Source organism: Neofelis nebulosa, chromosome 3 (genome assembly GCF_028018385.1).
Source record: "Neofelis nebulosa isolate mNeoNeb1 chromosome 3, mNeoNeb1.pri, whole genome shotgun sequence".
Classification (NCBI taxonomy): Eukaryota; Metazoa; Chordata; class Mammalia; order Carnivora; family Felidae; genus Neofelis; species Neofelis nebulosa.
In genome coordinates, this window is record NC_080784.1 from 64,088,497 (window position 1) to 64,108,647 (window position 20,151).

At 38.0% G+C, this 20,151-nt stretch overlaps 1 protein-coding gene across 1 annotated transcript in view; it reads right to left on the reverse strand.

Annotated features, from left to right (window-relative positions):
* Positions 1-583: 583 nt before the first annotated feature.
* CPE (carboxypeptidase E) overlaps positions 584-20,151 on the reverse strand; it is a 117,232-nt gene continuing 97,664 nt past the window's right edge. Inside the window, exons 6-9 of the mRNA XM_058720953.1 lie at positions 11,479-11,618; positions 6,660-6,759; positions 3,484-3,602; positions 584-1,383 (exon numbers count right to left, since the gene is read on the reverse strand). Coding sequence (XP_058576936.1) covers positions 1,285-1,383; positions 3,484-3,602; positions 6,660-6,759; positions 11,479-11,618 — 458 coding nt within the window. The 3' untranslated portion in view covers positions 584-1,284. The remainder of the gene's footprint in view (positions 1,384-3,483; positions 3,603-6,659; positions 6,760-11,478; positions 11,619-20,151) is intronic.

Here is a 20,151-nt window from a genome sequence, read left to right on the forward strand (position 1 = left end):
AACTACGCTTTGATTGTGCTTAAGCCATTACATATTTGTGGTTCTAGTATTACAACAGTTAACACTACTTTAACAAAAACCCATACCTGGATGTTGATCAACCATACCACCACCACCACACACACACACACACACACACACACACACACCCATACACTCAGTCACTGCATTGCTCACACCTGCTCATATTTTGGACCCGGGCTTACATACATCAAGAGGTTATTTCTGAGTCCCCTCAGCTGGTCTCATTTTAAGTTTCTCTATCATGCTCTCTTCCTGCACATCCTGTTCTTCCTGCCATTTTACTTATCACAATGGATAATTACATACTCATTTCTGTGTACATATATTTAAAGCCTATGTCCAAAACTGATCCATAAGATCCATGGATTCAAAACCTTTTGTCCACCACAGTAATATACACGGAGTTTGCACTGTGCTTGGCAAACAGCCATCACAGCCAAATTTTAAAACGGCGAGGATTAACAAGTGAGAGCCCATTATCAAGGAAATACACTTTTTAATGACAAGACTACCGCTCTAGACCAAAAATCACAGAGAATTAAAATAAAGACCATGGAGATATTTTTTTTTACCTTTATTCATTCAGAATACAATTCTAGACCAATCTACAGCCAAGAGAAAACCCTAAGCTTTTAAGTAGTGTTAGCAGGCTGAACAATATAACAGTATCACCCCCATATGTGCAAGCAGGAAGTCAGCTCTCATCATAAAATCCCTTTCTAAACATTTATTTTTCCTTCCCATCCAAAAAATGCATTAACAAGATCATGCTTATATAGCTAGTCAGCACAAGACAAATGACAATTTATACTGAACTATGTAAGTCTCGCGGTATAATGCTCACAACACCAAAATGTAGCTGTTGACCTTTTCAGTGGCATTCACTATGTGGCACTGTTACCATTACACTAAAAGGACTTCATTAGTTTTTAAAAGCCAGAATTACTCAAAAACTTCTGGATCGTAAATAACACGTGGAATATTTCATTTAAGTCTAAAATGGCAGATCACTCAAACCTTTCCTATAGTTCTCCATGTAATATATGTAGGAAAATGAATGTTATATGAGAAGAAACAGACCAAGTTCTTATACTTTTACCTAAAAGTCTAGTTGTTTATTTTAAGTGATATCTATTAATATTTAAATGATTAAAAATAAATCAATGTTAAATATTGCACAAGATCTAAAAGAAAATGGCCACATTACATCATACTACATTGTATAGATAGATTGATTAAAAGCGGCTAATTAGAAGCTTTTTAAAAATTTAAAGTTTCTGACATCATTTTCCACCATTCCATCAATTCTTCCTTTTCCACTTCTTTCCTTTCAGAAAATGACTCCAGTTCAAAATCAACCTAAAGGAGAAAAACAAGAATATTTTGTTACTAACTGCATGTGTACTTTTAAAAGCTGAAATTAAGTAAAAAAATTAGTGCAGTTTTAGATCTTATAGGATAAGCTCAGTATAGCCACCTGAGCTATATATAGTATATCCTAAAAATCTCTTGTGATAAACAAAAGACACTTTCAGAGGAAAAAAAAAAAATCAAAAGCCATTATGTTTGAAATATGCTTTGATCTAATAGCCTTGTAGGATTATTTAAAAGCAGATTTTTTTAAGTCAATTTTCCCTCCAATAAGAAGATGTAATTTAGGGGGCGCCTGGGTGGCGCAGTCGGTTAAGCGTCCGACTTCAGCCAGGTCACGATCTCGCGGTCCGTGAGTTCGAGCCCCGCGTCAGGCTCTGGGCTGATGGCTCGGAGCCTGGAGCCTGTTTCCGATTCTGTGTCTCCCTCTCTCTCTGCCCCTCCCCCGTTCATGCTCTGTCTCTCTCTGTCCAAAAATAAATTTAAAACGTTGAAAAAAATTAAAAAAAAAAAAAAGAAGATGTAATTTAGAATGAATTTTCTAACTTTGACTCTTCACTGAGCTTCTCCTATAAACCTTGAGTTTTCTCCTAATAGCTGGGAAAATATGGAAGAATGTAGTTCAGTGTCCTGGTGTCCCAAACCATAAGTTCTGCTTTCTAGAATCTTGAATCTGTTAAAGAAACTGATGGAGGCACATACATCTCCAAACAACCACAAAGGCCAGGGGCCCAGGAACTCAACTCTCAGTGTGAACTGGGAGTTTTCATCAGGTCTGTGGACAATCCCTACATCTACACAAAAGGCTATTCAAAATCTGTACTCCCCAACCCCAACCCTTCTCAGGACCTCTAGATACTTCTGTCCCCATTGCAAACAGAACTAAGAGTTCCTTGGGGCACCTGGGTGACTCAGTTGGTTAAGCTTCTGACTTCAGATTTCAGCTCTGATCGGGATCTCATGGTCATGAGATCAAGCTCTGCCTGTGGGGCTCCCTGCTGGGCGTGGAGCCCGCTTAAGATTCTCTCTCCCTCTCCCTCTGCACCTCCCCTGCTCGCATGCACGAGCGTGCTTCCTCTCTCTGTCACTCTATCTCTGTCTCAAAAAACTAAGCAAATAAATAAACAGAAAAATGAATCAGAAATAAAAATGATATTTAAAAAAAAAGGAGCCAAGAGTTCCTTCATCTGGCCACTTAAGCCCCTAGATATTTAGGAATATGACTATACTCACTACCTCCTTGAAGTAACGCAGGCCAGAAAGGCTAAGATCCAAATAATTAAATGTTTTACAACCTATTTCTGGGGCTACTCTTTTCCAGGTTTCATTTGCCCAAATTTATCTCCTGATTTTAATACATATACAGCCTAATGTACACATACACACAAAGAAAACCAAAGCATCAGTTAAAAAACTCAAGGTATTCTGTTTGCAAAACCAAGCCCTTATACTCCAACTCAGGGGCATGAACAAAAATGCAATAAATTCTTTACAAGTAAGTCTTTCGACTGGAAAGTCTGCAGGCCATTTCCTGGTTCCAAAAATGTAATGCAAAGATAGCAGTAGAATCCTCACCTTCCTAGCAAAATAGGTGGTACCTCCTTAAATGAGATGCACTTTTTGATACTGCTTAGCAGAGGGTCTTTCTCATAATATGTGCTTAATAAAAGTTTGGTTAATGCCTAAAATCACCTTGCAGGCATGATCAATTTTTCCAAATACTCATTCAGTAAAGTATTATATTGGATGCTGGAAATAAAAAGATAAATGGAACAGAAATCTCATTTAAACTGAAATCACTGTGGCAAATAAAAGTTTAATTTTTTTAAGTTGTCTTTGATGTTCTTGGGTATGTCTTCAAAAAACTGAGAAGCAATAAGGGAGCTTCACATTGAATGGTATAAAATCAACCAAGGAGCCCTTGGGTCAAGTCACTTAACTTTGCCAGCTTCAGTTTTCTCATCTGTTAAATGGGGGTATTAGTGGTACCTACCTCATAGGGTTATTACGAAGACTAAATATAAATCACTTAAATATGCCTGACACATATTAATTGCTTAATAAATCTTAGCAATTATGATTTCTTACCCCAACAGCAGGGCTATAAGGGACTGCTACTTTCTTTGTTATTGCCAGATACCCTGGAGCTGAAGCTGTGAGTTTATAGTTTCCAGGTACAAGCAATCTCCAGTAATCGCCATCCTTTGCTATAAGGAAACAAAATATCAAATCACATAATTATGCCATTTTAGGAATACCCAGTATACCTCCGTTTAATTTCTTTGATTCCCTATTTTGAAAGTAAATGTTTATGGAATTTGATAACATTCCATTGAAATCAGTGTTACATTCTCTTAGAAGAAGTAATTTCTAATAGCAATTTTACAAATACTAATGTCAAATTGTCAATAAATCTTATAAGATAATGGATCTTCATAATCATGTCAGGTGTGCCACAGGTAAAAAGATATAGAAAGCCCCCAAACATGGAGTCAGGGCATCTGATGCTGTGTTTTGATTCTGGCCAAGTATCTTGACATGAAGACCCAATGGTGTAAGTCTAGATCAGTGCTTCACAAAGTGTGGTCCAAGAAAGCCTCATCAGAAACCTGAGGTACTTGTTCTTGTTTTTTGTTTTGTTTTTTAGATTTTATTTATTTATTTTATAATTTTCGAGTTTTATTTAAATCCAAGTTAGTTAATATATAGTGTAATAATGATTTCAGGAGTAGAATTTAGTGACTCATCACCCAGAGCTCAGCCCAACATTGCCCTCCTTAATACCCATCATCCATTTAGCCCATCCCCTACCAACACCCTTCCAACAGCCCTCAGTTTGTTCTCTGTATTGGAGTTTCTTATGGTTTGTCTCCCTCTCTCTTTTTATCTTATTTTCCTTCCTTTCCCCATCTGTTTTGTTTCTTAAATTCCACATATGAGTGAAATCATGATATTGATCTTTCTTTGACTTATTTCACTTAGCATAATACCCTCTAGTTCTATCCACGTTGTTGCAAATTGCAAGATTTCATTCTTTTGGATCACCGAGTAACATTCCATTGTATGTATATACCACATCTTCTTTATCCATCAGGGATAAAGAACCCTGAGAAACTTGTGAGAAATCTCTTTCTGAAGATTCAGAATACGTTGTTCTGGAGTGCTGGTCTTGGAGGGACTGCATTTTCAGTAAGTTCTCCGGAGAATTCTTAAGCAGAAGTAAGTTTCACACTCTTTCTCACCCCACATGTCCACAGCTCCCTCCTAACCTAGGTTAGGTTCCCTGGCCACCCTATAATCACTGAAAGCACGTGCCTTCAACTCATTTGCTTTTCCCTCTTGGTTATACATGCCTGGCAAGCCACCAATCCTGGATAATTTTCGGCCCTCCGCCTGTCACCAGCTGCATGCAGCCAGAAGAAACACACCGTCACGCTCATCAGTCTCCGACACATAAACACCAACCTAACCGAGGGCATGGAACCGCCCTGCTTTCCTTCTGGTCTCTTCCTTCCTGGTGCTTTCACACTCCCATCTTCCTAGACCAGTGCATATCAATCACCTGGGAAACTTGGTACTGTGCGAATTCTAATTCACTAGCCCTGGGGCGAGGCCTGAAATTCTGCATTCCTAACCAGCTCCAGGGCAGTGCTGAATTCACCTGCTGGTGGGGGCTGAGCTTTGAGTAGCAAGGTCCTAGTGGACATTTCACACTTTTTCCTTTTTCCTAACACCGCCGACACATCTTCTTCATCCTCACTCCCAGTAGATGCTTTACATCTTATTTCACTATGAAAATGAAATCAGAATAAAGAAAACCCTCATGGCCACCTCTTCTGGTCTTCCTCTGACCCCCACATCTCCTTTCAACAGGCGCCATCATTTATCTCTTTCACTTTACAGCAAAATGTCTGAAGAGATTTGTCAATACTCTCTTTTTTCTAATGTCTCTCCTAGTCTCTCTTAGACCCTCCGATCAGGCTCCCACTGGTCCGTGGAAACAGATTCTGTCGGGATTCTTCACACTGGTTCATGCGAAAAGTTTAGCTTACCTGGCACTCCGGATCAGTCCCTCCATCTTGAAATACTTCCGGGCTCCCAGGAAAATGTACTTGGTTCTCTCTCTACCTCAGACTCCATTCCTCCTTACTACTTTGCCCTCAAAGGGGTGGAGTGTTCCACAGTTTCACTCTTACCTATGTTTCACTCTTACTCCTCAGATTTCACTCTTATCTATGTTTTTTCCCCCGTTGCATTCTCCTAAAATTCTCATACCATGGAATGCAGAGGAAATCATATCTCTATGGCACCAGGGTTCACAGACAGAAGAGACTTCATGTGGCAGAGGGGATCAAGGTCTGGGCTCCCCGAGGGCTAAGGGAGCAATGTCTTGGCACAGATTCTGGTATATTGGTTGGCAAGATGTGCTGGCCACATCTTCTGGGGTTTTAATAAATATTTGTTAAATAGATAAATAAATGGAGCTTTAAAGGGGAAACGTTAAGGATTTTTAAAATATACAAGTTATAAATGAGGAGGTTAAGAAAGAAGTAATGGTATAGAGTGGTTTGGAAAATATGGTAAAGGTTCATTAATTACAAGGTCTAGAAATAAATGAGTAGATTATACATAAAAACATATTGTTGCTGGATAAATGGAATGGGACTATGTAGGCTTTCCAGGAAAATACATCCTTGTCTCCAAATAGGGAAAATGGAAACGGCATTTGGAACTCAGAAATAGCTAACATCCACCTCAATTCTGTTAACATCCTGTTTAACCCTGAATGAGTCTGGATTTTTCATACAGATGAAATAAGAAATGTGTGAGGAATCCTAGACACTGGCATTTTTCTTTCCTCCTCTTTTCACTCCCTCCTGAGGTCGTCCCATTAACAACTTATTAGCGCTTAAGACAGAAGGGAAAGACACTGATAACTCAACTCCAGCTAGTTCATGTGCCTTTGCCTCAGGAATTCCACAGAATCTCCAGTGGGTGGCACCACCCGGCAGCTCCAGGCTGAGACAGCTGAGGAAAGGGCGCCACCTGCTGCACCCCAATTTCTAAGCCAGCAGCCATCCAGAGTGCCTGACTCGCTCCCACAAAGGAAATTTAACTAGGTCAAAGCTGGGGGAGAGGGAGGTAAAGAGACAGGAGGCATTCAATTGTTTTGCTTAGAATAGCATAAAAATTGTTAACTATAATAAGTAATCGTGCTCTGTGTATAACACTAGAGCCTCCAGATCACGGCAGAGAACACCCACCAGATGTAACGTCATGGTCTATTCCTTCCACGGAGATGGTTGCATTGGCAATTGGGTTACCTTGAAGGTCCCGGACGAAGCCTTTAACTCCTCGGTGTATCTGTAAAGGTCAAGAACAACCACAAAAATCATACTAGAAATGATCTGACGACACATCTCTGTCAAGAATCTCCTTATTTGCTAGCAAAATACTGTAGATGCTCATTGTTTAAGGATCAAAATATGCTCAAGAGGCTGCTGAATTTTGTTGAACACTCTTTACACTGCTTTTCCTCAAGTAGACAAATGAGAAAAAAAAAAACCCTGAAAACTGAAATCTCGTTCTGAGTGAAAGAAAGGCATTAAAGTACCTTCCGAACCACCAGAATGAAAAACAAAAACAAAAACAAAATTGTCTATCACATCTGTAAAGTAGTTCTGGTCTTAGCATATTTCATGACTTTGTCCCTCTTTTATTGGGTCACCTATATATAGGTTGTATGGCCACTGCCAGTTAAGAATAATATTACATTACAGCCCTTTAATATTTGTTCATGTTGAATGAAAACACATACTGTGACTGCTCTTGCAATCGAACAATATTATTTGCTTGAAAATAAGTGACATGAAAGATCTGTGAACTTCAAAACTGAAGATTCGATTCAGAAAGAAAATGAAGGAGATGCTGTCGAGAATAATGCCCCCCAGATTAAGTTGCAGTCAACAACTAAAGCAATACAAACTATAAAAGCAGATTTTTTTCCCCTCATTTTGAAACAATGGTTCAGCCAAATCAATATGTGTTTGAAGTGACAGAGAGTCACTTCAGGTCTCTTGGAAAGTGCTTCTGGAAAACCAAATGGTAATTCATTAAGCTTAATTACTTAACAGAAGATTCCCGAACTCTCAAAGGCTCAGGTTGGCTCAGGTTCCTCCTCACTCAATTTAACCCTAGAGAGTGAATATTCTTTTGCTACCGATGATACTGGAATCCTTCCTACAGAAGGCACAATAAGTGTCTAGTATGCTTTTGTCATCAGAGAATAAATCTGGCAGTGGTACAATGTTTTAGCAAGGGGATGCCCCTGATTATCAGCAAATCCTTTTTGCATTTGCTTTTTTTTTTTTTAAAGCAAAACCTCTGAAACTCTACAAAAATCACATGTACTTCTTTCCTCTAAAGGCAATTTGGGGATCTGAAAAATTTTACAGAAAAGGAAGAGAGATATACATAGAGAAGAAAATCAGGGAAAAAAATACAAACTTTACATTTCTTAAGATGAGGGCTCATCAAAGAAATTCAGAAAGCTTGCAAACAAGCAATTATTTACCTACATGTACTTTATTCATCTTGAGGCACCAAAATCCCGGTATTATCAATATTATAAACCTTAGAGAAATAAATTTTTAAATTTCCTTATCATTGGAAAATAAGCCAAACAATCACTCCAAAAACATATAGTTCACCTGCATTAGGCACAAATACACCCAGTTAATATTCATTACTTTTTTCAGCCTCTGCAACCCAAGACTTATGGTCTGTAGCTTAACAAATAGTGAAATAAGTATCTGTCCCTGATAAGCCAGTTTTTGGAGCAAACTTCTCTGTTGGAAAACTTCCACTGTAGTAATAAATCTCAATGGAAATGTTATGGGCTCTCACAACTCTACATGAATGCAGCTGTCACTTTATGGCTTTTGCAAAGGAAATCACAGAGAAATTCAAATTTCACTCATGCCTGAAGAAACTATTTGCTACACTTGTCCCTCCTGTAATGTTCTCTCCTCAGATTCCAGGACATCAATCAACTAAAGCTGGAGAAACAAAGAACATCCAGAAGATTCTCCATTGTTACTAAAACTGTGCATAGCAGTAACCCTTAAGCCCTCCTATACTTAAGTGTTACCCAGAGAGCTTGCTGAAATGGAGACTTGGGGGTCCTACCATGCAGGGAGTGGGATTCAGTGATGGAACAGGAAACTCATTTTTAACAAGAATCTAGGTGATTCTGGTGCAGGCACCCATGAACCATTCTTTGTGAATTTTGTGAGGAATTTTGAGAATTAGACTGTTCCAAAGCTATTGAGAGAGAGGCATTCCACCACAGCAAACTGTACTAATTAACTTTACAATTCCAATTCCTACAAACATCCCTTTAAAACTCTGCAAGAGATTTCCTCTCAACCAATTATAGAATTAGACCCCCTAATCACCTATTTTCCATGAGTCGTAAACTAATCCATGGTTAGGCTTTAGGTCCAGGTGTTCAATTACTAATTGCCACCATACTGTGTCTCATTGTCAATGAAATAATTTCAACACAGAACTTCTGGCAGTCTTCACTCATATGTCATCAGCCTTTGAGTCCCTAAATTAGAGTGTTCTATGAAGCAAGTTGGATGAGCTCATTGTAAATATCACTCTTCTTGCTTCTACACAACTTGCACCGTAATACTGATGTCCTATAGGGTGGACCACTTGATCTGTGGACAGATCACATTCTTATTCCAAGTGGCATAAAACAGGTCTGTACAACCCTCTTCTTTTCAGTTTATTTCTATATAAATTGATATAGCTCTTAGATGAATTAATACATGCCTAACTGCCACCATAAATATAACAAATATTCTCCTCTTTCCTGATGGTATACCTTTGTGGGTTTTGTTTTATATTGAGTTTTTTTCTTAAGAACAAGACTTAAGTAGCAGCTGAATCTGTTTTTTCAATTGATGATCAGAGTAATCATCTTACTGGTGTTTCAACTGTAGTAAATCTTACAGTAGTCCCAAGAAGCCTTTGCTGAACCACCAGGACTGGATTAGGGACCCAGTGTACTGCCACCGATTTTGTAATGGGCTTTTATTTTAGCATTTATCATCCTCTCTTGTGATTAGGTATTGATGTCTCTGAACTCCACTAATATGAAGTCAGTCACTATCCCCAGTGCCTCACAGTGTGCCTAGGACACTAGAGTAGCTGAATACATTTGTGTTGAAAAAATATGTAAATAAAACAAAAAGCACTGTATTAAAGAGACATTATCTGATATCTAAATGGAGAACACACACCAAATAGCCCAGTCTTACTTCCTCTACTCAGAAAATACATTTAGAGCTCTCCTTGAAGGAGACACTATTAGAGGGGTTCCTATCTAGGGTCGACATGGCTAATTATCCTTAGCCTTTGTTGCTGAAAATGCCTTTTTATATTAACATGAAGCGGGATTCCACTGATTGAAAAAATCCTGTGTAATAAGTAATTTTTAATCATTGTGAGTAACAGTGGATTTATTCCATGAGAATCTCTTTTGGTAAGGTACTAAATGGATATCTGACACATGTAAAAGAATACTTGAGCTGATTTTACAGCTTTTTAAATGCATCAGTCTCATATGCATGTTTGTATGTCAACATATATGCAAATAGATTCACGTTTATTTCATAGCATTTGTTTGTATCAAATTAGTTTTTAAATTAATCTGGACTATCTGCTGGCATGTGAAACTGATATCACCCTATCTGGCTTTGAGTGTAAACAGACATATACAGAATGCAATTTGAAGACTGTCACGGCACTGCAGGCAAGGAACAGAGTCTTTAGGTCTGTTTCGCCCCCATGGCCGCTGGTGCCAATGTCTACATAGTATAGAGATGTGGGGTTGGCAGGGTGTGGCCTCTATTGAGTCTCAGTAGGTAAGGTATCTAACTCTGGTAGATGATGATTTCCCCTCCCCCCGCCAAATTCTGTACAGACTCCACAGGAATGGTTATATAAGTGTCTGTCTAGTGAAGATCTAAGTTTCTGTCATCAGAGGCAATATGGCATGGTGATTCTGGAACTAGACAGCCTGGTTTAAAATTCTGCCTGATTGGGGCCCCTGGGTGGTTCAGTCAGTTAAGCGTCCGACTTCAGCTCAGGTCATCATCTCGCGGTTTGTGAGTTCGAGCCCCGCGTCGGGTTCTGTGCTGACAGCTCGGAGCTTGGAGCCCGTTTCAGATTCTGTGTCTCCCTCTCTCTCTGCCCCTCCCCTGTTCATGCTCTGTCTCTGTCTCAAAAATAAATAAAATATTTAAAAAAATAAAATAAAATAAAATAAAATAAAATAAAATAAAATTCTGCCTGATTGACTTCAGGCAGGCTGTTTAACTTGTCTGGTCTCTGATTCCTCACTTTTAATTCAGGGATGACGATGAAGATGATGAAGATGACGATGATGATGATGATGATGATGATACCACTTCCCCCACAGGTTTGTTGTGAAAATTAAATGCATTAACGATTACATGTAAGGCATTCAGAACAATGCATGGGAAACAGTAAACACCCCATAAAGGTAATTATTATGATTACCTGAGATCTAAGTCGAGGCTGAGACAAGTGGAGCATGTGAGGCACAGAATTTAAGGAAGCACTCACACTCAGGTGCTAATCCTATACCCACACGCCTCCAAGAAAAAGTGCCTCCTTAAATTTTGGGCCCTCAGTGCCTCACTTACCTCACTCTTGTCCTAGTCCTGCCAGGGATGGCTGACTGGCCCAAGATGAGCAGGATGGAGGAGGGTTCTAGGACTGCCAGGCTTAGAGCAATATGAATGAAAACAGGGTATCACCTCACTTCCCACAAATCTCAGTTTAATCAGTTCTCAGGGAATATTTATGAACCACAAAATCTCTGACAAATGAAAGCCTGTTTGGACCACTACTGACATGTTTTCCAAATGTAGAGTCCTCATTATGAGTCAGATGGACTCCTCTGGACCAGACTCCTCTGAGGAAATCATTGTATGCCAGATTTAAATGCTCTTAGATCTCCCATTTTATGCTGGAGGTGGTGTTTACCTGCTCGAGGTAGCTAATAAGGGAGTTTTTGTTATCCTCCCAGTAGCTCTTCAGAGTCTCTTCAGGTGGAAACTTTTCACAGCTAAGCTCCACGGTGATCTCGAAACAGTTGCTGCTGAGGTAATTGAAGTCTTGCATTCCTGCCAAAGCACCAAATGGAAAGTCAAAATACACATGTGGAGACTAAAACTCTACACAAGCCGTTCTGCTGAATGGAGAGCCAAGTAAAAGATACACCAACCAGTACATTTTGAGTAGCCTATGGGAAACCACAAGGAAAATCACCTCCTGTAAGGGACAGAACAACATAATTGGGAGACTGTTACTGCCTTAGAGCACAAAATCTCTCAGGTTCTTAAGCATTTACTTAGTGCATTGCTGTTGTAGGGTGCCAAAGCAGGCATCAACCGTGTTCCGTATTGTTGGCATTGACTTCAAAGAAGAAAAGTGGGAACAATGACATCCAAATGACAAAATAGGGGTTTTCTTACCATCTTCCTCAAAAAAGAACACCGATTTGGGCAATCACCCATGGAACAGAGTGCCTTTGTGGAAGGCTGAGAGTCCAGTGTAGAAGTTCCAGTACACCATTGGTGGAAAAAGTCGAAGATTGGATGCATTGAAGAAAGTGACAGTAATGGTTTTGCTTTACTTGTATCACCCCTTCCCCACAGTGGCATAGCTCAGTGCCAAGAGAAAACTTTTTCATCCACGATTCCTCCCACAAGGAAAAGTAGGATCCTGTGAATGAGCTGTGCTGGTCACAGCTTCTTTCTCATCCCATCCAGAAAACTAAAGTATTCTACATGGCTTGTCTGAGCAAACAGTAGCCAAGACTTTCAGAGTGCATCAAAGGGATGTGAATCTTACTAACCATGTCACAGATCCCATCAGGAAGCCTGCCCATTAGCTGCTGGGGTCACCTTTCCTGAATATCCCCCCCCCAATGGCCCACAGGCACTCCTAACATTCTGTATACACCATCCACACACCTCTCACCCTATAGCCAGCTCTCTGTGTATGCCACTGACAATAGCAACAGCAAGCATTTGAAGATGCCTCATGAGTCATACAGCATGCATGAAGCTGGCCCAGATCTGCAGGCCTGAGAGAAAGGACACAAATTTGAGCATTTAGCACTGCCCTGGGGAAAACAAACAAGAGTCTATCAGCAATTGATCTGGACCTTGTAGGATCAAAAGAAGGCATGCAATTTTAAGTATTCTCCCCCTAAGAAGTTGGGAGCAGGTATGTCACAGAAAAGGTCTGGGAAAGCCTCAGAATCTCTAGCAGGGCTAACAAGTTATTACTCTACCAAAGCCAGTCAGTAAAGACAGAAGGAGGTAACTACTTCAAATGTGAAGGCAGCAACACAAGACTTCAAGGAACATTAAAAAAACAAAGGAAACATGATACTATCAAAGGAACACAATAATTTTCTGGTAGCCAACTGCAAAGAAATGGAGATTTGTGATTTTCCCAATAAAAAATTTAAAATAGTTGCTTTAAGGAAGCTCAGTGAGCTATAAGAAAACACAATTCAATAATAGAAACACAATTCAATGAAATCAGGAAAATAATATGTGGACAAAATAAGAATTTTAACAGAAGACAGAAATCATAAGAACCAAACAGAAGTCTGAGAGCTAAAAAGTATAAAGAATTAAATGGCAGGGGAGGAGTGGGTATAATGCAATAGAGAGCATTAACAGAAGACTGGATCAAACAGAAGAATCAGTGGGCAGAAACAGGTCATTTGAAATTATCCAGTCATAGGAAAACAAAGAAAAAAGAATGAAAAAGAGTGAAGAAAGCCTACAAGAGTACAGAATACCATGAAGAAAACAATCTACACATCACTAGAGTCCCAGAAGGAGAAGAGAGACAGAAAAGGCAGAAAGGTAATATCAAGAAATAATGGTTTAGAACTTCCCAAATCCAGGGAGAAATTTGGACATCCAAGTTCAGGAAGCTCATAGGTCCCCCCAAAATTTCAGTTCAAAAAGATCTTCTCCAAGACATATTATAATAAAACAGCCAAAAAATCAAAGACAAAGAGATAATCTTAAAAGCAGCTGGGAGGGGGGGGGGGACAGCCTGTAACTTACAAAAGAATACCTCCCCACCCCCAAGTAAGGCTATCAACAGATTTCTCAGCAAAAACCTTATAGGCCAGGAGAGAGTGGAATGATATGTTCAAAGTGCTAAAAGAAAAAACTGCCAACCAAGAATACTTTACTCAGCAAAGCTATCCTTCAGAAATGAAGAAGAGATAAAGGCATTCCCAAACAAAAGCTGAGGGAGTTCATCACCATTAGAAATGTCTTACAAGAAATGCTGAAAGGAGTTCTTCAAGCTGAAATGAAGGGATACTAATCTGTAACATGGAAACATAAAAATATGCAACATACTGACTGGTAAAGATAAATATATAGTCAAATTCAAAATACTCTAACACTATAATATAGTAGTGTGTTAATCACTGAACTCTAGTATGAAGATTAAAGGACAAAAGTATTAAAAACCACTATAGCAACAGTAATTTGTTAATGGATACACAACAGGAACAAATGTGAACTGTGACATCAAAAACATAAAATGTTTGGTGGGAAAAGGAGTACAAAGAGTTTTTGTAAGTGATCAAAATTAAGTTGTTATCACCTTAAAATGGACTGTTATGTCTATTATATGTAAACCTCATGCTAACAACAAAGCAAAAACATAGTAAATTCACAAAAGATAAAGGTATAAGAATCAAAGTATATCACTAAGGAAAATCATCAATTCACAAAGAAGGGCAGAAAGAGGGGAAGAAAAGAACTAGGGAACTACAAAACAGCCAGGAACCAATAAGATGGTATTGTGTTCTTACCTATTAATAATTACTTTAAATATTAATAGTTTGAATTCTCCATAAAGACATAGAGCATCAGAGTGGATTAAAAAAGAAAACAAAACAAAATAAAACAAGACTCAGCTATATGGTGCCTACCAGAGCCTCACGTCATCTTTAAGGACAATGAAAGCTCAGAATGAAGGAATGGAAAAAGATATTCCATGCAAACAGAAACCTAAAAAAATCAGGGGTAGCTATACTTTTATCAGACAAAATACACTTTGAGCCAAAAAACTATAACAAAAGACAAAGAAGGTCATTAAAAAATGATGAAAGGGTAAGTTCATCAAAGGACATAACTCTTGAAAATTATATATGCACTCAACACTAAAGCATCTAAATATATTAAGCAAGGGGTGCCTGGGTGGCTCAGTAAGTTAAGTGTCTGACTTCAGCTCAGGTCATGAGCTCACAGTTTGTGGGTTCATGCCCCGCATCGGGCTCTGTGCTGACAGCTAGAGCCTGGAACCTGCTTCAGATTCTGTCTCTCTCTCTCTGTCTCTCTCTCTCTGTGTCTCTCTCTCTCTCTCTGCTCCTCTCTTGTTCAGGCTCTCTCTCTCTCTCAAAAATAAATAAACACTAAAAAAAGTTTTTAATAAATAAATAAATATATTAAGCAAATACTTAAGACCCGAAGGGAAAAATAGACAGCAATACAATAATAGGGGAGATTTCAACATCCCACTTTTAATAATGGATAGATCATCTAGTCAGAAATCAGTAAGGAAACAGCTGCCCTTGAACCATATGTTAGACCAAATGTACCTAACACACATATATGGAACATTCCATCCAACAGCAGAATTACACATGGAATTACACATGCCTTCTCAAGCCCACATGGAATATTGTCCAGTATAGAGTCGCAATTATGTAGAAAATTAAAACTACACATTTCTGAAAAACTAATGAGTCAAAAAAGCAATAAAAAGGGAAACCAAAATATCGTAAAACAAAAATAGAAACACAGCACACCAAAATTTATGGGATGCAGCAAAAGCAGTTCTAAGGGGAAAGTTGATTGCAATAAATGCCTGCATTAATTAAAAAGAAAAATCTCAAATAACAGTCTAACTTGATACATCAAGAAACTAGAAAAAGAAGAACAAACTAAGCCCAAAGTTAGCAGAAGGAAGGAAATAACAAAGATCAGAGCAGAAACAAATGAAATAGAGACAAGTAAAACAAAAGGAAAGATCAACAAGCCTAACAGCTGGGTTTTCTTTAAAGATAAACAAAACTGACAAACATTTAACTAGACTTAAGAATTAAGAGGGGCGTCTGGGTGGCGCAGTTGGTTAAGCGTCCGACTTCAGCCAGGTCACGATCTCGCGGTGCGTGAGTTCGAGCCCGGCGTCAGGCTCTGGGCTGATGGCTCGGAGCCTGGAGCCTGTTTCCGATTCTGTGTCTCCCTCTCTCTCTGCCCCTCCCCCGTTCATGCTCTGTCTCTCTCTGTCCCAAAAATAAATAAAAAACGTTGAAAAAAAAATTAAAAAAAAAAAGAATTAAGAGAGCGATGACTCAAAAAAAAATCAGAAATTGAAGAGAAGACAGTACAACTGATATGACAGAAATACATGCTTCTTTTTTCTTTTGTGCTAAGAATATTTAACATAAGATCTACCCTCTTAACAAGTTGTCATGTGCCTAATACTGTATCATTCTCTATAGGCAGTTTGTCATACAGCAGACCTCTAGAACTTACTTATCTGGCATAGCTGAAACTTGATACCCATTGAACTCCCCATTCCCCTCTACTCTCAGCCTACTATATTCTGGGTTTCTATGAGCTTGACTATTTTAGACACCTCATATAAGTCAATCATGCAGTATTTGTTTTTGTGAGATTGATTTATTTCCTTTGGCATAATGTCCTTCAGGTTCAACCATGTTGTCGTAATGCCAGGATCTTCTTCCTTTTGAAGATTGAATGATATTCTATTGTAAGTATATACCATATTTAGCCAGTAAAATCTATTGGGACTTCTAATCAAGAAAGTAGGCAATTCTGTCTTCTGCACAATGACTGTTTCAATGCAACATGATGCTTCACGTTTCCATGTTTTTTCTCCATCTTTGTTTTTTCTTGTCTATTCTATTGCACTGGCTAAAAATTTTCAGGGCAGTGTTGTTTATATAGATGCTAAAAGTCATCCTTATATCGTATGTTTGATGTGTCACAGTTGGGGTGAATACAACTAGAAAGTGGTGTATCTGGGCATCAGCCCCCATGATGAATCTGAAACCTACACTCTCTCTTTTTTGCTATAATAACTTGCTGTTACAGAACAGAGATAGTGGAACTATTTTATTTATTTACTTTTTTATTAAAATGATCCCAACCCTTTTAGAGACAGGCACCAACAAAACTTTACCTTTCAAGAGACAGAGAGAGAGAGAGAGAGAGAGGGAGAGAGACTACTGTGAATGAGGCCAACAATTGGATAACCTGAAAAAACAGATAAATTCCTAGAGGAATATAGCCTACCTACCAAGACTGAATTATGAAGAAACAGAAAATGTGAAATAGACCTATTACTAGTAAGGAGATTGAGCCAGTAATCAAAAATTTCCCAACAAAGAAAATCCCAGGACAAGATGATTTACTGGTGAATTCTACCAAACATTTAAAGAAGAATTAACACCAATCTTTCTAAAACTCTTCCCAAAAAAATTGAAGAGGAGGAAACACTCCCAAGCTCATTTTACAGGTCAGCATTACCCTGATACCAAAGCCAGATAAGGACATTACAAGAAAAGAAAACTACAGGTCAATATCCCCGATGAATACAGTTGCAAAAATTCTCAATAAAATACTAGCAAACTGATTTCCACAGTTCATTAAAAGGATCATAAAGAATTATCACATAGAATTCATACTTGGGATGCAAAGTTGGTTCAACATAGGCAAATCAACAAATGTGGTACCACACTGATAGAATAAAAGATAAAAATCATAATCATCTCAAAAACTACATAAAAAGATTTTGACAAAATTCAACATCTTTTCATGATAAAAACTCTCAGCAAATTAGATATAAAAGGAATGTACCTCAATATAATAATGGGCAATCTGACAAGCCCACAGCTAACATCATACTCAGTGGTGAAAGGCTGAAAGCTTCCTCTAAAATCAGGAACAAGAAAAAGGTGCCCACTCTCAACACTCCTTGCAACATAGTATTAGAAATCCTAGCCAAAGTAATCAGGCAAGAAAAAGAAAAAAGACATCCAAATTGGAAAAAAAAAAAAAAAATGAAGTAGAACTGTTATTGTTTGCATATGATATGGTCTTATGCATAGAAAGTCCTAAAAATCCCACCAAAAACTGTTGGAACTAATAACCAAATTCATTAAAGTTGCAAGCTACAAAATAAACCTATAAAAATTAATTACACTTCTATACACCAACAATGAGCTATCTAAAAAACAAAGAAAGTAAACAATCTCAGTTACAATAGTATCAAAAACAATAAAATACTCAGAAATACATTTAACCAAGGAGGTGAAAGATCTATAAACTAAACACTGTAAGACACTGATGAAAGAAACTGAAGAAGACACAAATAAATGGAAAGATATCTTGTGTTCATAGATCAGAATTAATATGATTAAAACATCCATATGACTCAAAAACATCTACAGATTCAATGCAATCCCTATCAAAATTCCAATGGCATTTTTTTACAGACAGAAAAAAAATCCCAAAATTTATGTGGAACCATAAAAGATACCAAATAACAGAAGCGATTTTGAGAAATAAGAATAAACCTGGAGACATTACATTTTCCTATTTCGATCTATACTACAAAGCTATAGTAATCAAAATGGTGTGATACTGGCATAAAAACAGACACACAAATCAAAGGTACAGAATCAAGAGCCCAGAAATAAATCCTGCACATACAATCAACTAATTTTTGACAAGGAAACCAAGAATACTCAATGGGGAAAGATAGTCTCTTTAATCAAAGGTGTTGGGAAAACTGGATATCCACATGCAAATGAAAGACATTGGAATTTTATCTTACACCATACACAAAAACTAACTCAAAATGGATTGAAAAAGTAAATGTAAGAACTGAAATCATAAAGCTCCTAGAAGAAAGCATAGGGAAAAAGCCCTTTGAAATTGGTCTTGGCCATAGTTTTTTTGGCTATAACACAAAACACAAGCAAAAAGGGCAAAAATAAACAAGCAGGACTACATCAAACTGAAAACTTCTGCACAGAAAAGGAAACAGCCAAAAAATGAAAAGGCAATCAATACACAGAATGGGAAAAAATATTTGCAAACTATCTGATAAGGGGTTAATATAAAAAGTATATAAGGAACTCATACAACTCAAAAAACAAAAAAACAAATAGTCCAATTAAAAATGGACAGACAACCTGACTAAACATTTTTTCCAAAGAAGACCTAGAGATGGCCAACAGACATGAAAAGATGCTCAACATCACTCATCATCAGGGAAATGCAAATCAAAACCACAATGAGATGCCACTCATTGTTAGAATGGTGATTATCAAAAAGATAAGAGATAATTGCTGGCAAAAATGCAAAGAAAAGAGAACCCTTGTGCACTGTTGGCAAGAATGTAAATTGCTACATTCACTATGGAAAATGGTAGGTTCAGAGGCTTCCCCAAAAAATTAAAAATAGAACTACCATATGATCTAGCAATCTCAATTCTGAATATACATCCAAAGAAAAAGAAATAATTATCCAGGGAAGATATCTGCACTCCCATGTTCACTGAGGCATTATTCACAGTAGCCAAGACATGGAAACAACTTGTGTGTCCATGAACAGATGAATGGATAAAGAAAATGTGGGATATATAAACAATGGAATATTATTTGGCCATAAAAATAAGAAAATTCTCCCATTTGTGACAACATGGATGGACCCTGAAGGCATTATGCTAAGTGAAAGAAGTCAGACAAAGAAAGACAAATACTAAATGATCTCACTTATAAGTGAAATTTTAAAAAGCCAAACTCATAGAAACAGAGTAGAGCAGTGGTTGCCTAGAGGGGGACAGGGAAATAAGGAGATGTTGGTCAAAGGGTACTCACTGTCAATTATGAGTAAGTCCTGGGCATGTAATATACAGCAAGGTGACTACAGTTAATGATACTATGTTATATACTTGAAAGCTGTTGAGAGAGTAGATATTAAATGTTCTGATCACACACAAAAAAAAGAAAAATGGTAATTATGTCAAGTGATGGATGTGTTAACTAACCTTATTAGGTAATCATTTATACAATGCATACATGAAATAAATCACATCATACACCTTAAACTTACATGATGTTATATACAATTATATGTTAATGAAGCTGGGGAAAAAATTAATTTCTTAAATAATAATATTTTAAAAAAAAAAAAAGACAAATACTCAACCCTTACTGGCCTGCAGAAGAAACATGCATCCCTCTAAACCTACTTTTCTATCAGGGAAGAGCTTGAACAGTCATGTAAGATGATCTAACATACTATTTTATTCTTTAAGTCTAACCAATATCCCAGTATTATCCTGAGGGATTGAGAGTCTTAATAATATACTACATATTGGGGCACCTGGGTGGCTCAGTCAGTTAAGTGTCCAACTTTGACTCAGGTTATGATCTCACGGTTTGTGGGTTCGAGCCCTGCATCACATCAGGCTCTGTGCAGACAGCTCGGAGCCTGAAGCCGACTTCAGATTCTGTGTCTCCCTCTCTCTCTACCCTACCCCACTCACACTCTGTCTCTCTCTCAAGGAAAAGTA